General features: G+C 44.8%; 1 protein-coding gene across 1 annotated transcript; it reads right to left on the bottom strand.

The window, feature by feature from the left end:
• Nucleotides 1-2509: 2509 nt before the first annotated feature.
• Nucleotides 2510-3772, bottom strand: LOC128132840 (uncharacterized). Its single transcript, XM_052769830.1, has one exon. It carries the CDS (start codon nucleotides 3770-3772, stop codon nucleotides 2510-2512), a length of 1263 nt encoding a protein of 420 aa, XP_052625790.1.
• Between the last annotated feature and the right edge of the window lie 13507 nt (nucleotides 3773-17279).

The raw sequence follows: 17279 nt of genomic DNA on the forward strand, positions 1-17279 counted from the left end.
GTTGACTGGACCCATAGTATGTTGTTTATGATTATATGTGTATTGTCGTGGGTATGGGTATTTTGGGGGAACTCACTAAGCTTTTGGGCTTACAGTTTCAGTTTGTTGTTTCAGGTACATCAGGGGATCGCGGCATGGCGAAGGCATGATCGTACAACTCCTCATGTTTTATTTATGTTTCTAGGGAAAACTCTGATATTAGACTATTTTGAAAACAAATTTGTAATAACTACTGGTTTTAAATGTTTTGGAAAAGTTTTAAATTAGCTTGAATTTTTTGGGTGTTACAAGTTGGTATCAGAGCCTTGGTTTGAGTGAATTGGGGGAAAATTTCTGTGAATCCAGTCTCAAATCGAGGAAATATTTTCAAAATGGTTTTCAAAATAAATAAAGGAGGATGCATGGTGTACGATCAACCGGAGTTAGCAAGTAGACCCCAAAATACCATACAGTTATTTGATTATGTGATATGTTAGAACAACATGCTAGTACTAGGCTAGGGATTTTCAGGAATTGCATGATAGAATTTCCTGATTACATGATGCCTGCTAGCCTAGGGTTTTCCTTATATGAGATTGACATCATTATTGTAGTTACTTGTGTATGTATCACGACTGTACATAATTAAGATCTTATAGCCTGAGAATGTTTGATTTGGCTGTATGTTCTGTTCTTATTGATTAGGGCTTAGGGTAGGATCAGATATTCGAAAGTCTATAGGGTTTAGGGTCATGTATGGTTAGCATACACTAGTGTTGCAGGGTTGGTGGAAGTTTCATGGATGAGTGAGTTGTGAGAGGTTAGTAGGTCGATGTGAGTCAGTTAGCCTTCCTCGAGGAGTGAGGTTGAGTGACCACCATATGTATGCGTATTGTTAGGGTGTTGTGATGATACTTAAGACAAATATGTGTACGTATGGAAGGTAGTATGGGCCCGTACTACTGAAAGCACAAGACCCGTACACGTAGCAAGGAAGTCACAACCCCTAGGGTTTAGTCGGGAGTTGGTTCCAAGTTATTTATGTGGATTGTCTGATATCTTCCTGTTATATTTTCAGTATGGTGGTTATGAGGCATTTTATGACTGGATCCAGACCGGGATCAAGGAAGGGCGATTAGGAGGCCCCAACAGCGCTTGAGGTTGTCGGCTAGGAGGGGCCAGTGTTGTCAGAGGATCAAGTCAGGGAGATCATCCGCGAGGAGGTGGTCGAGATTGTCTGGGGTCAGATTCCGGAGTTGTTTGGGTCTATCAAGACCGCTATGATGGAGTATTTCGATGACATATACGCAGCCCTTGCGGAGACAGCTGTCGCTGCAGCTGTATCGTCGGCAGGGGGAGGAGTAGGAGCCACTCGGGGCTTCTAGTACAGGGACTTCGATAATACAAAGGCCTACTTTTGATGGGACTCAGGACCCCATCAACGCTTTGAGGTGGGTTTCTGATGTGGAGGGGTGTTTCTTCACTTGCTCATGTCCTACTGACCAGAAGGTCAGGTGCACTCTGAACCTGCTAAGGTCTGGGGCCAAGGACTGGTGGAGATTGACGACAGTATCGTACACTGATGATCAGAGAGCTGTTGTTACTTGGGAGCAGTTTAGGGATATGTTTCGCGCTCGATACATTCCACGAGTTGAGCGAAAACGATTGGCTTAGAAGTTTTTGATTTTTAGACAGGATGGGAAGTTGGTGATGGAGATCACCCGTATGTTCACAGAGAGGGCGATGTTCTGCCTAGAGTTTGCTTCCGAGTAGGCTTAGATGACTCGTTATCTGAGCATGCTCAAGACTGACATCTATTAGTGATGGAACCTTGCCCTTGATGAGACCTCGCTTCTGACTCTGGGATGGGACCTTCTTGGTTTCCTAGTTGTAACTGCAAGATCACAAAGAACAAGGGCCGTCAGCCGCTTCCCGGGAGGAGTTCCCAGGAGAACGCTCCGACGGTCAAGTTAGGATGGCTTTAGGGTTTGTGTTTGTTCTCTCTAGATAGGTTAGGGAGCTTACCTCGCTAGTATGAGAATGCGTCCTTTTATACCTAGCGCCCCTGTCTGATCCGTACCAGACAGGATCGCTTTTTTGGGGAGATAGGATCAGAGGAGCTGATTGGAGGGTCATGTGCCCTCAACTGCTAGAGCGCTCTCATTGGCTCTGACGGTAATGCTCTGATCCCACTGTTTGTCTCCTGGCCGTACTTTTTGTCTTGGAGCGAAGAGCGTCACTTGGCGGGCGCAAGCCTTTCGCCTGGCAATCCGCTCCCGGGGGCGCCAGCGGGCGCTGAGCCTGCTGGGCTGGATCTGGCTGGTGTGCCCGGTTCTAGGGCTTGGATGCAACTCTGCTGTGCTGCCCTAGGCACGCCATCAAGTCCCCCAGTCTAGTAGCCGTAGCGTTGCAGCGCTAGTTACGGCGTTCTGGACTTAACTGATTGACGCGTGTTCGCTTTTCTTTACCCGCCGCTTCGTTTTTAATGGTGACGTGACTGCGTCTGACTGTTGGCAGTTACATCATCACATCAGTCATTTAAATGTCCCGCCTCTTCTTCTTCTTTTCTCATCAATATCTGGTGATACCCTTTGTATGCGTCCAAGAAGCATTTTAGCTTGTATCCCTGTAGCGACTCTACCTTCTGATCGATTTCCGGGAGTGGGTAGCAATCCTTAGGGCATGCCTTGTTTAGATCAGAAAATTCGATGCACATGCGCCACGACCCATCCTGCTTGCAGACCATAACTGGGTTTGCAATCCATGTTGGGAACATCGCCTCCCTTACTATTCCGGCCTCCGTCAGCTTAGACACTTCTGCATTGATCGCCATGTTACGGTCTCCTCCTTGTACCCTCTTCTTCTGCTTAACCTCTTTTACCCCCGGTTTGATCATTAGCTTATGTTCGATGAACTTCCTTTCTACCCCCACCATATCCGTGGGGGTCCAAGCAAATACATGTTTGTAGCGTTTGAGTAGGTCGACCAGTGCTCTTCTTGTGTAGCTTGGGTGGGCGCTTCCAACATCGACCGGCTGATCAGGATATCCCTCATTGATTACCTCCTTCCCTTTTACAGGATTTCCCCTGGGCCTCTTGGGCCCTTTTGTTATTTCTGCTGGCTTCATAACCGTATAGCACCGCAATTCTCTGGGCGGGGTGGCCAAAATCGTGGCTTCGCCTTTTGGTGTGTCGAATTTCATGATCCCATGCATGGTTGAAGGTACGGCCCCTAGCTTCAAGAGGGAGGTCCTTCCTAAGATGATGTTGTGTTCTGCCGAGTGTCGAATAACCAAAAAGTCTATCAGGGCGGTCTTCTTCCGCTGCTTGTCGTGGCTGGTGATTGTTAAGGGGAGGTGGATCGTGCCCAACGGCCACAGGCTGTGACCGGTGAATCCCACCAGCCTACCTGTCGTAGGTTGCAAATTGTCTTTCCAGCGATCTGGGAGAAGCCGGAAACAATTCTCATAGATGATGTCTGCTGAGCTCCTGGTGTCGACATAGACCCTATGGATAGTCACGTCTTTGATGGATGCATGTATTATCAGAGGGTTGTCACCCTTCCAACCGTCTGGCCGAGGATCCTGTATGGAGAACGTGAGCGCGTATGCTGACGGTTTAACAATGATTTGCTCTCCTCGCTGTTCCTCCATACTTCTTTTGCTGCGTATCATGAATATCTCCTTGGGCTGAACTCCTTCGCGGGATGGACCCTTGGCGTTCTCAGCATCGAATTTGGCGCATAGGCTTCGCGCTACCTCCACCAGGTCTCCCTTAAGTTGTTTCTCCTCCATCTCCTTCTTTAGTACCGAACAACTAGCTGTATAATGCGTTTTGCTTTTGTGGTACTCACAGTACCGACTCTTAGGAGAATTGGCTGGCCGCTGTTTCTTAGACACTGCATATACTTCTGGGCGGCGACCCCATCTGTCGTCTTTAATAAATGGTCGGAAACGTGGTGATGGTCTTCTTGCTTGGCCATAGTGTCTTCCTCACCCCCTCCCCCCCCCCCACCCCCCCGCGGAAATCCGCGTGGGTCGGGTGGTGATGTCTAGCCGCCATAGCCTTCAAGTAGGCCTGTTTGGCTGCTTCACCCTCTTCCTGCCGTAGGTACCGCTCCACTCCTTCTTTCAACTCAGCTCGTGTTAGAGGCTTCTTTCCCATGAGTTTTTGCGAGAGGGGCCCAGGAAGGAGTCCCCATGTGAAAGCACCAGCACTGAGCCCTTCGTCATGCCCCGGTACATCCAGCGTAGCGTTTATGAACCTTGTAAAGTATTCTCGAACAGTCTCCCCTTCCCTTTGTTTGCAGCCTATAATTGAATGAGAATCGCCTTTGTATTTACGTAGCTGCATAAAGTTGGTGAGGAAGAGGTATTTGAGTTGAGCGAAGTTTGAAATGCTTCCTGGTTGCAGCGTTTTGAACCATGTCCCGGCGTTGCCATCGAGCGTCATTGGGAAGTATATGCACCAAAACTTCTCGTTAAGTTTTAACGACGTCATCGTCCATTCATACGTATCAATGTGGCTATCTGGGTCGGTGGTTCCATTGTACGTTTTAAGCGTCGGGAGCTTTGCAGTGTTTGGTATTTCGTAATCCAGCAGCTCTTTAACAAACGGAGATGTTACGCTCCGGGAAAAACCATCCTGGTTTGGAGCAGTCGACGTCCCTTGCTGGTATTGAGAACTCATTCCATGCTGTAGGGGCGTAAGGTAGCTTGGACTTGGTCCATAAAAGGGGTATGGTTGGAATGGTAACTGGAGGGGATAGCTAGTGGAGAAAGGGTGCATGGATGTAACAGGGTTGATCATTATCGGCTGTTGTAACCTGTTGTTTGGGGGAATCGTCGGTCCAGTCCATGCTCCGACCGTTGGGCGGACGGGTGGTGAATGGTTCATCATGGTTTGTGCCAATGGTAGTAGTAGCGTTGTGGAATTCTGTCCACCAGTCGTCTGGAACGATGTAGGTGTTACGAACGACGGTGAAAGGTTGAAAATATGGCTCGATGGAGGTGCAGTTGAGTGGACTGTTCGCGTCTGTTGCAGCGGCGGCGCAAAGAACTGTGGCGTCTGAAGCTGTGTAGGCGAAAGTAGCTCCACCGGAGTTGTTCTTTGCTGAGAAGACAACGGTTGCGAAATATTTCCGGCGGCTGCTGTAGAACTTCCTTCGCCCAAAACTGGCCTATTAGTCGCTGTAGGCGGTGGCGTTTCGTCCAACGTCGCCATGGGACGTATGGGACTAACTGGTCGTCCCTCACTACCGTTGGACGCCATTGATTCTTGCTTTCGTGCTTTTGTTTGTGTTCTTCGTCTCACAAACGGATGGCGCCAAATGATGGAACCTTGCTGTTGATGAGACCTCGCTTCTGACTCTGGGATGGGACCTTCTTGGTTGCCTGGTTGTAACTGCAAGATCACAAAGAAGAAGGGCCGTCAGCCGCTTCCCGGGAGAACGCTCCGACGGTCAAGTTAGGATGGCTTTAGGGTTTGTGTTTGTTCTCTCTAGATCGGTTGGGGAGCTTACCTCGCTAGTATGAGAATGTGTCCTTTTATACCTAGCGCCCCTGTATGGTCCGTACCAGACAAGATCGCTTTTTTGGGGAGACAGGATCAGAGGAGCTGATTGGAGGGTCATGCGCCCTCAACTGCTAGAGCGCTCTCATTGGCTCTGACGGTAATGCTCTGATCCCACTATTTGTCTCCTGGCCGTACTTTTTGTCTTGGAGCGAAGAGCGTCACTTGGCGGGCGCGAGCCTTTCGCTTGGGCGTTCCGCTCCCGAGGGCGCCAGCGGGCACTGAGCCTGTTGGGCTGGATCTGGCTGGTGTGCCCGGTTCTAGGGCTTGGATGCAACTCTGCTGTGCTGCCCTAGGCACGCCATCAATCAGTTTGTGTCTACCCAGCGAGGTGATACTCTTCTGGATTTACAAGAGGCCGCAAGGCGGCGTGAGTTGGAGATCGAGTTGTAGTTGAGGGAGCAGCGACAGGCCCCAGCACAGTCACAACTGGCGCCAAAGCGTTTTAAGACCACTGATGCCTGGAGAGGGGATAGCCAGGCCGCACTTGTGGGAAGTGAGGAAAGGCTCATTCAGGGACATGTTGACCAGAGAGTGGGTGCCACCGATGTTGCAAGCAGGGCCATCTGGCCAGGGATTGCAGGGAGCAGAATCCGGCTTCTGGAGTCAGACTTTCTTATCATTGTGAGCAGGTGGGCCATATGAAGGCCCAATGTCCTCTTCTAGCTGCCAAACCGGCGTAGGCTCCAGCACTGGCTACATTGAGGGTTGTAGATGGGAGGCTAGTTAAAGTAAAGCCTCCGAACGCTCAGGGAGATGCCTTCCAGCTTACAGCCGAGGAGGCCAAGGCAGCACCGGATGTGGTTGCTGGTATGTTTCTATCTTTTATCTCATTTATTGTATCTATTTTATGCTTATCTGTTGTACCTGTGGTTAGGTATGTTTTTAGTGAACTCCTTGACTGCATTGGTTTTATTTGACTTGGGGGCGAGTCAGTCGTTTGTATCTCAGACTTTCAGTAGGGAGTTCAGTGTGCCGGTAGGTGAGCTAGATTGTCCGTTACGAGTCTCTATCGCCAACGAACACAGGGTTTCTGTTTCTTCGGTCTACCGAGGATGCGAGTTGGAGATCTTCAGAGTATCCTTTTTGATAGACTTGATTCCTATTCCCATGGGGGGAAGTGTGCATGATTGTGGGGATGGACTGGCTTAGTAGATTTGGTGCCATGATAGATTGTGAGGGCCAACGGGTGGTAGTTCGAACCCCAAGTGGGGGATAACTGATTTTATATGGCGAGGGCACAAGAGTGGGAGAAAGGTTATGTTCAGCTGCCAGGGCTCGACAGTATATTCAGCACGGGTGTGCGGGTTATCTGGCGTATGTGGTGGATACGCGAGTCAGGGATCAAATTTCAGTTTCAGAGGTTCAATTAGTCAGGTAGTTTACTGATGTATTTCCGGAGGAGTTGCCAGGGATACCTCCGGAGAGGTAGGTCGAGTTTCGAATCGACCTGGTGCCGGGTGCAACCCCTATCACCAAGGCGTCGTACCGGTTAGTGCCACCCGAGATGTAGGAGCTGTCATCACAGCTGCAGGAACTGTTGGGCAAGCAGTTCATTCGACCTAGCAGTTTTCCATGGGGAGCACCGATCCTCTTTGTCGGGAAGAAGGATAGCTCACACAGGATGTGCATTGATTATAGGGAGTTGAACAAGTTGACGGTGAAGAACCATTATCCACTCCTGAGAATAGATGACCTCTTTGATTAGTTACAGGGTGCATCTTGGTTCTCCAAGATAGATTTGAGTTTGGGGTATCATCAGGTCCGGGTCAGGGAGGAGGACATAGAGAAGACCGTGTTTCGGACTCGTTATGGTCAGTACGAGCTCGTGGTGATGCCATTTGGGCTCACCAATGCGCCGTCAGTATTCATGGACTTGATGAATCGGGTCTGCAGACCGATGCTTGATCGCTCAGTCATAGTGTTCATTGATGATATATTGGTATATTCCATGATCCGAGAGCAGCACGAGGAGCACCTCAGGGAGTTATTGGGAGTTTTGAGACGATAACTGCTACATTCTAAGTTCTCAAAGTGTGAGTTTTGGTTACGAGAGGTTCAGTTCCTAGGACATCTCGTTAACCAGGAGGGGATTCTATTCGATCCGTCCAAAATCGAGGCAGTCATGAAGTGGGAGGTGCCGAGATCTCCTTCAGACATCAGGAGTTTTTTGGAATTAGCAGGGTACTACCGGAGATTTATACGGGATTTCTCCAAGATTTCAGTACCCCTCACTCGTCTGACGAGGAAGGGGGTAGATTTTCGGTGGGGCCTTGAGCAGCAGAGGGCATTTGAGACCCTCCGTCGGCGGTTGTTCGAGCTCCAGTTTTGACACTCCTGGATGGAGTTGAGGAATTTGTGGTGTTCTATGATGCATCCATCACAGGCCTGGGGGCGGTCTTTATGCAGAGAGGACGAGTGATAGCCTACGCATCGCGGCAACTGAAGCCGCATGAGAAAAGATACCCTACGCATGATTTAGAGCTGGGAGCGGTGGTGTTCGCTCACAAGATTTGGAGACATTATCTATATTGGGTTCGTTGTACCATATACATGGATCACAAGAGCTTGAGACACATCATGGATCAGTCAAACATGAATATGAGGCAACGCAGGTGGCTAGATGTAGTCAAGAACTATGATTGCGAGATCCTTTACCACCCCGGTAAAGTGAATGTAGTGGCGGACGCCTTGAGCCACAAGTCAGCTTGGTCTTCCACCCCAGCGATATGTATGAGGATAGCGGTGGATTCTCCGCTTATAATTTTGATTGGAGATGCTCAGGTTGAGGGAATGCGGCCTGAGAACTGGAAGCTGGAGAGGATCAAGGGTGAGAACACCCAGTTTGTGCAGGATAGTCGAGGATTATTGACTCGATGCATTCGGGTATGCGTTCCGATGTCTGGTGGGGTTAAACAGAAATTCATGGAGGAGGCTCATAAGTCTCATTTCTCTATTCACCCGGGGGCCACCAAGATGTATAGAGACCTGAGTTTGAGTTACTGATGGCCATGTATGAAGCGAGAGATCGCTTGGTACGTCGAGAGGTGCTTGACCTGTAGGATGATCAAGGCCGAGCATCAGAGGCCACATGGTATGTTGCAGCCCTTGAGATTCCCATGTGGAAATGGAGTGGATCACAATGGATTTCATTACCAAATTGTCGAGGATGGCGAAGGGGTTTGATGCTATATGGGTTATCGTAGATCCATTGACCAAGAGTGCCCATTTCTTGGCTATACGGGAGATAGTTTTTCGGCTGAGAAGTTGGCTGACGTGTATGTTCGCGAGATCGTCGCTCGCCATGGGGTTCTGGTCTCCATTGTTTCCGACCGAGATGTTAGATTTACCTCCTGGTTCTGGCAGAAGTTCCATGAGGAACTGGGCACGCGGTTGTACTTTAGTACAACATTTCATCCGCAGATCAACGATCCGAGTGAGTGGACCATTCATACCCTCGAGGATATGTTGAGGGCGTGCATCATTGACTTTGGTAGGAGCTAGGATTCCCACCTGCCCCTTGCAGAGTTCGCCTACAGCAACAACTATCATTCCAGCATTGGCTCCTCGCTACTTGAGTTGTTGTATGGGAGGAGATATCGCACCCCGATTTGTTGGGGTGAGGTCGGACACAGGGTGATGGGACAGACGAAGGTATTCTTGCAGACTACTGAGAAGATTCAGCAGATTAGGCAGCGAGTGCAGACCGCTCAAAGTCGGTAGAAGACTTACGCCGACAGACGCCGATCTGAGTTAGAGTTACAGGTGGGTGATATGGTACTCCTGAAGATCTCACCCTGGAAGGGTGTGATTGTTGAGTTTTGAGCAATCTAAAACTCCTAAGGTGTTTATGCAACCTAAAACCTTGGATCTATGTTTTACTAAGAATACATGCAACTTTGTTTTTCCATGGTTTATAACCTATCTAGCATGGCATGGGGAACATTAAACATAATGGTTAGAAGAATTACATACCTTTCAATTTGTGATTTGATTCCTTGGAGTTTGAGAGCCTAGAACCAATAATGTGGATTCCTCAAATGGAAATCACAAATCACCACAAACTTGGAAAAACCTTATGAGAGTGTATGCTAGCTTGTAGAAATCGGCCACCTCTTTGCACACACATAACTAGTGCCATTTCAAGCATCACAAGCTCCTTTATATAGTGTGGAGGATTAGGGTTACATCCATGTAAACCCTAATACCCATGACTCTTCATTTCCAAGGATCCATGGGTTAAAAGCTCCATGTACTATCCATGGACTCCCATGCATGCCAAGCCTATTCCAAATGAGTATTAGCCCACACTTATATAAATACAAGAGCCAATATTTAATTAGTCACCTTTATTATCACCAAATTAATTCTAAATTAATTTATGATCAATACTAATTAAATAATATTATTTCATATTAATATACTATAACTTATAATATATTAACAAATCATAACCATACAATTCTCAAAGGTTTAACCATAAATAGTTCGGGTGAAGTGCAACCCAAATGGACCATGTCGGGTCGGGTCAAGTATATACCAAATAAAGTTATGGACTTAGACACCTTATCCAACAGTCTCCCACTTGGATAAGTCTAATAACTATATTTGCCTATACTACTTCAGGATCCAACCGACAATCGTAGCTCTCAAAACTCTATTGAACTATGAAGCGCCATTTTAGATAAGTGATCATATAATCCTCTATTCTAGATATCAGCCAGAAAAATAGATGGAACAATGTCTTACTTATTGTCCAACAGTTTGTTTCTCGATTTCCGATTTGTTTGACATAGAACTTAATTGAACACATCAACTTAGTTCAGACCGAGCCCGGTACATGGGTCAACACGAAATCATCGAGGGGCCCAAATACTGCTTCTAATCCAAGAAGGAACAGATACACTTCGAGTCATATGCTTGTTCTACTACTTGTTGAATTATACACAAAGGCACATTTTATAACATCAAGTTACCAATGCATTTACGTAAAATCAATGTATAACCAACTCATAGGCAACAAGTCATATCTCTAGGTTTGAAGACTTATATGATATTACTGTCTCACGGTCACTCGAGATAAATTCCATGAAGTGATGCCAGTAAGCGTGGGTTTATTCCAATACTCAGAACTTATGAGCACTCATGAATGTTGTAGCAACCATTGCTATGACTAAACACCTTTAGTCATCTACAAGCCCAATTCATGACAGTCTTAATTCATACCTACTTCCGACGTATGACCGACTGTGGAAGTTTGAATAAAGTAATTTATTCTGGAAGTCAAAACATGCAAGCTGAAACAATAGTAAATAATTGACAAAAGATAGTAACACCTTACTCATAAATAAATACACCTTTTATTCATCATCAAATGTCGATTACATTTTACAAGTTTCAGAAACAGCTATCTAATCTGTAAAACTAATATCATCCTTCAGCCCTATGTGCCTCGCATGATGTGTAACAACCCGAAATTTTGTATCATTACTTGTAACCCTTTTCGTAATCCATTTCGATCAATCAATCGTCGTTTCCAAATTTGTTTCTGATTTCATCGTTTAATTAAGTCATTAAATTTCATGTATCTAAAATGACTTAATGGATGTCTTAATGCATATAGAAATCATTCTAACACCCCATTCTAGTAATCGGAACATTTCTAGAATCAACCATATCGGATTATGACAAGTTGGCCGGGTGCGACCAAAAGCCCCGTCTAACGCCGGTATCGGGTAGAATCCCACCGTGTCCAAATCCCGAACACTATTTAAAGTGTTTCAATCCTTCATTTGAAGCTTTTGCTTCATCTCACTACTCTCTCTCTAACCTCTCTCCTCATCCAAGATTAAGGTCTAAAATCAAAGATTTAAGGATCCAAATCATAGAGGTAACCTTCCTAGCTTGTTATTCAACCTCTTAAGCCTTCAAATCTATGTTTAAAGTGTGAATTAGGACCTGGAACATGTGTTTACGGCCAAGGAGCAAGCTTGGTCCGTAAACACATAATATTGGGGTTTTTGAGCAATTTAGCCCTTCCAAATCATTGTTGGGACTTAGATATGACCTTAAGGCTTGCAAATCCGGACTTGGAACACCTTAAACTTGAATTTTGAGGGATTAACATGAGTTTACGGCCAAGGTATGTTCTTGGGCCGTAAACCCCTCAAACATGGGGAGTAAACTCATTTTTACATGTTAGAATGCCTTGTAACTTAACCAATAGCATTGTGGTAAATCCTAGAACCATCTAAAAATAGTTTGGAGACCTTAAACATAACAAAACCTCACATATGAGAGTTTACGGCCATAGAACATGCTCTAGGACCGTAAACTTCTAATTATATGTTGTTTGATGCCCTAAATTCACCCCAAGCCTTGGAAAATTAACTAGAATCACATATGATTGCTCTAAGTGCCACAAAATGAATATAGTTTGAGCATGGGAGAGTTTACGGCCGTAAACTCCAATTTTACAGCCGTGAACTCCCATATGTGATGTATATGTTAATTCAATTCAATCCATGGCATTAGAAAAGTCCATTCTAGCATTCCCTAAGTCCATATAAGCCATTTAACACTCAAAATCACCCAAACATGAGTTCACGACCGTGAACTCATGTATGTAGGGGTATATGGCCGCAAACTCCATTAGGGAGTTTACTCTTGAGGAGTAAACTCAAATCCCAAGTCCCTCGCTTCATTTCAAGTCTGTAGACGTTACCCGGGTCACTCCAAACACTCGTTTTGAAGTGTTTTAGCTCATTGGAGTGTAATATTCCATCTAATTAGTATTTTTAAATCTAATTACATATATTTGGACATTATTCCATTGTACATAGGAACCTCGCGAGTAATCAAGCCCCGAACCAACGTTTAGCATCCGAAATCGTCACATTTCCTCGTCTGGTGAGTTCATACCCCTACCTTTTTTCACTGTTTTTCACTGTTTTCAGGGGGGAACACAAGAAAAGTACAAGGGATTACTTGTACTCAAAACTTGTTTTCATGTGTGTGTTTCACATTTTATATGCTTTTAACACTGATTGATACAACTAATAACCGTTTGAACATGCAGATCACGTAAATATATTATTTGTGAAATGGGCTTATAAACTGTTATGTTTTATATATTTCACAAATGATTTCCACATTTTATCAGTTAAAAGCATGACATTAGAACTTTTGAAACATAAAACTTGTACACTGTAAATCCTCGGTAACACTCTACAGAGATACGCAAGTGGAGGATTATCATATTATTACTAGTAAATTTGTTAGTCCTGTATGATTGGAGACATGTCCTCGGTCAACACTCCACAGAGATACGCGAGTGGAGGACTGCACCCGTAACCAGAATCTCTAGGATTAGAGAGCGTGACTTGAGTGTATAGATCTATACAGGGCTGACTACCCCACACCTAACTGCTAGCTACAGCCGAACCGAAATGGTTCAAGGGTGACGAAAGTCATAACGTGATGTGGACTACTTATTGCCATATCTAGTCTATCGTATGGTTATGGAACTCGCAATTAGGATAACAGAGGTTTACTTAATAGTAATAATGAATAACTTAACACATTTCACAAAATAACCAAGTTTCAGTATACATCTTTCACATTGGTAACCAACATTCTGGAAAGTATGGGACTTTCCTGGGGAAACATTGAACATAACCACGTTTTAAAGAATACATCTTTTACATTGATAACCAACATTCAGGAAAGCATGGAGCTTTCCTGGGGAACGTTTACATAACTAGAAAAGTGTAACAAACCGGATAACTTTACATCTTTTACAATTGGTAAAACACAATCAAGAAAGTATGGGACTTTCCTGGGGATACATTGGTACGTAACCAGAACAGTATAACAAACAAGATAACATAACTGTACATTTTCACAAGAGTAAACGTGTTTTCAGTGTACAACTTTACTTTACATGTTGAGAACAAAAAGCAACCTTTTTAAGAAAATATGGGATTTTCTTGGTGTGTGTAACATTTTCAGAAAACAGAAAGGAAACTCGAACATTTTCACAAAACAAAAACCGCTTATGAACTTACCAGCGTTATGCTGATTTTCAAACCGCTTGTGTTCTCAGGTCAGCGTTAGAATAGGTACCCGAAGATCATTTTGTTCCATGTTGGAGTGCGCAGAAGACCAGTTCGTTTTGTTATTATATATTATGTATCACAACTGTATAACTTTACTTTTGAAACAAATGTAAAACTTTTCTATATGTAATGTAATGGTTGTTTTACTTTACTTACTATGTGCATTGGATTTGATACTCAACGTGGAGTCAACCCCAAAAATGTTTCTGCCTTCGGTTTTCGGGGTGTGACATGATGTAAGTGTCTAACCCTCGTCAGTCCCTTCGTAAGGGGATCTGCAGGATTCTCATTTGATGATACCCTCTTTTCCACGAGGAGTCCTTCTTCTATCTTGTGTCTTATGAAGTGATATTTTCTGTCAATGTGTCTGGATCTGCCATGATCTCTCGGTTCCTTGGCTAAGGAAACCGCACTATTGCTGTCACAGAAAATCTCCATAGGCTCCTTAATAGCTGGTACAACTCCAAGGTCTCCGATGAAGTTCTTCAGCCATATCGCCTCCTTTGCCGCTTCACTCGCTGCTATGTACTCTGATTCACAAGTCGAATCAGCTACTGTCTCCTGCTTGGAAGTCTTCCAAGTGATTGCCCCTCCATTTAAAGTAAAGACCCAGTCCGACAGAGAGCGGAAGTTATCCCTATCAGTCTGAAAGCTAGCATCACTATACCCTACTACTCTCAAGCCATCACTCCCACCAAGGGTAAGAATCCAATCTTTAGTCCACCGTAGGTACTTGAGAATATTCTTTACCGCGGTCCACTGAGCCTTGCCAGGGTTCCCCTGACATCTGTTGACCATGCTCAAAGCGAAGGCCACATCAGGGCGGGTACAAGTCATACCATACATGATCGTGCCAACAACGGAAGCATATAGCAATCGTCTCATCTCAGCTATCTTAGCCTCTGTACTCGGGCTCTAAGCCTTTCTCAGTTTGACATTGCTTTGGATCGTTAATTCTCCTTTCTTGGAATTCCGCATGTTGAACCTTTTCAACACCTTATCCAAGTAGGTACTCTGACTAAGTCCAATTAGTCTTTTACTCATGTATCTTAATATCCTTATCCCTAGGATATAGGTAGCCTCTCCAAGGTCCTTCATAGCAAAACACTTCCCAAGGCAGGACTTCACCTCCTGCAAAGTTGGGATACCGTTTCCTATGAGCAGTATGTCATCCACATACAGCACCAAGAAGCTAACTATACTCCCACTAGCTCTGACATAAACACAGGACTCGTCTTCACTTCTCGAAAAGTCAAACTCTTTGACTTTCTCATCAAAGCAGTGCTTGTTTCAATCCATATATGGATTTCTCAAGCTTACACACCCATTCGGGTGCTCTGTACTGACAAAACCCTTTGGTTGACTCATGTAAACATCCTCAGCCAACTTCCCATTAAGGAAAGCGGTTTTGATATCCATTTGCCATATTTCATAGTCATGAAATGCAACAATGGCTAACAAAACGCTAATAGACTTAATCTTTGCTACCAGTGAAAAGGTTTCATCATAATCAACTCCCGGAGTTTGAGAAAAGACCTTTGCAACCAGTCGCACCTTATAAGTGTGTACATTACCATACATGTCGGCCTTCTTCTTGAAGATCCATTTATACCCAACTGTCTTACGACCTGGTACATTGTCAACCAAGTTCCAAACTTGATTGTCATACATGGACTGTATCTCGCTGTCCATTGTCTCTTTCCATTTAGCAGCCTCAGGGCCTGCCATGGCTTCCATGTAGCTGTTTGGTTCATCTAGATTTACCAGTGTACTATCACTGATAAATGTATCACCTTCCACGGTAATATGGAAACCATAGTAATGCTCAGGTGCATTCCTAACTCTCGTGGAACGCCTCAGAGGTACAGACTCGTCAAACGGATCAATAGGAGCTTCCTCCTCAAGTTGATTGCTAGGGTTTGAGGTTCCTTCACCACTTGACTCTTGAAGTTCTTCAAGGTCAATTTTTCTCCCACTGTTTCCTTGGCTCATGAAATCTCTTTCTCGAAAGACCCCTCTCCTTGCCACAAAAACCACATTCTCACTGGGTCTGTAGAAGAGGTAACCAAAGGATTTATGTGGGTAGCCTATGAAAATACACCTCTCAATTCGAGGTTCGATCTTATCGGGAGTCTTGCGTCTCACAAAAGCCTCGCAACCCCAAATCGTGATGTGGTCTAAGTTGGGAACTTTCCCAGTCCACATCTCATGAGGTGTTTTGGCAACCTTCTTTGTAGGGACTAGATTAAGGATATGGGCGTCAGTCTCTAAGGCATACCCCAAAAAAGGGATTGTTAGTGAAGCTCGACTCATCATGGAGCGAACCATGTCCAACAAGGTCGGATTACGCCTCTCAGCCACACCATTCAATTGTGGTGTCTTAGGAGGTGTCAATTGTGAGACAATCCCACACTCCTTAAGAGAGTCGAGCAACTCTGTGCTAAGATACTCACCACCTCGATCGGATCGAAGCATCTTAACGTTCCTGCCCAATTGATTTTCTACTTCCTGTTTAAACTCTTTAAACCTTTCAAAGGTTTCTGACTTATGCGTGATTAAGTATACATAGCCATATCTACTATAGTCATCAGTAAAAGTCAGATAATAACGATTAGCATCCCTTGTGGTGGTTTTGAAGGGTCCACATACATCAGTGTGTATAAGGTCCAACAAACCCTCACCCATCTCACAAGAACCAGTGAATGGGGGATTTTGTCATTTTCCCAAGCAAACAAGATTCACAACTATCATCTGACTTTAGGTCAAATGACTTCAAGACTCCATCCTTTTGGAGTTTGCCTATACGTTTCTTGTTTACATATCCAAGACGACAATGCCACAATGATGCTTTATCCAAGCTAGTAGAAGAATCAATACACAACACATTATTTCCTAGGTTATCTACAACCGACACAGTTTCATACACACCATCACAAGGTAATGCTTTAAGATAAAGAACATTATTAAAGAAAGAATTAATACTACCAATTTCATTATCAAAAGAAAAGGTAAACCCTTGTTTGTACAAACTATGAAAGGAAATAATATTCCTCGTCATTTCAGACGAGTAAACACATTTATTAAAATCTTACTTTAACCCTCTACCAAGCAACAAAGTATAAACTCCAATCTTGGTAACAGGTGAAGCCTTCCTATTCCCCATTATTAAGTTTATCTTCCCGTGCTCAACATCCTCACTTCTTCTTAGGCCCTACAAATCACAACGTATGTGAATACCAAAACCTATATCAAGGACCCAAGAGTTAGAATATGGTGATTTATTTGACAATATGGTGTAAATACCTGTATGGGAAGGTTTCACTTTCCCATCCTTGACATCCTGTAAGTACTTTGGACGGTTTCGCTTCCAGTGCCCCTTATTCTGGAAATAGAAGCATTCAGCATCCTTAGGGATGGCAGAACGAGTAGCAGAACCACCTTCGGTTCCACTTGATGAGGAGACATCAAGAGACATTCCCTTGGTACCCTTCGAACGGGTCTTCCTTTTCTTCCCTTTGCCATGCCCGATAGCCAAAACAGGGGTAGTTGTAGGAGTAGGAGTAGTAACAAAAGACTTACCTTTAAGACCACTTTCGGCGGTCTTCGGAAGTCC

The sequence above is a fragment of the Lactuca sativa genome, chromosome 3, assembly GCF_002870075.4.
Source record: "Lactuca sativa cultivar Salinas chromosome 3, Lsat_Salinas_v11, whole genome shotgun sequence".
NCBI lineage: Eukaryota > Viridiplantae > Streptophyta > Magnoliopsida > Asterales > Asteraceae > Lactuca > Lactuca sativa.

Coding starts and splice junctions, on each gene's coding strand:
- LOC128132840 (XM_052769830.1), bottom strand. CDS start 3,772: ATGGAGGAGAAACAACTTAAGGGAGACCTGGTGGAGGTAGCGCGAAGC.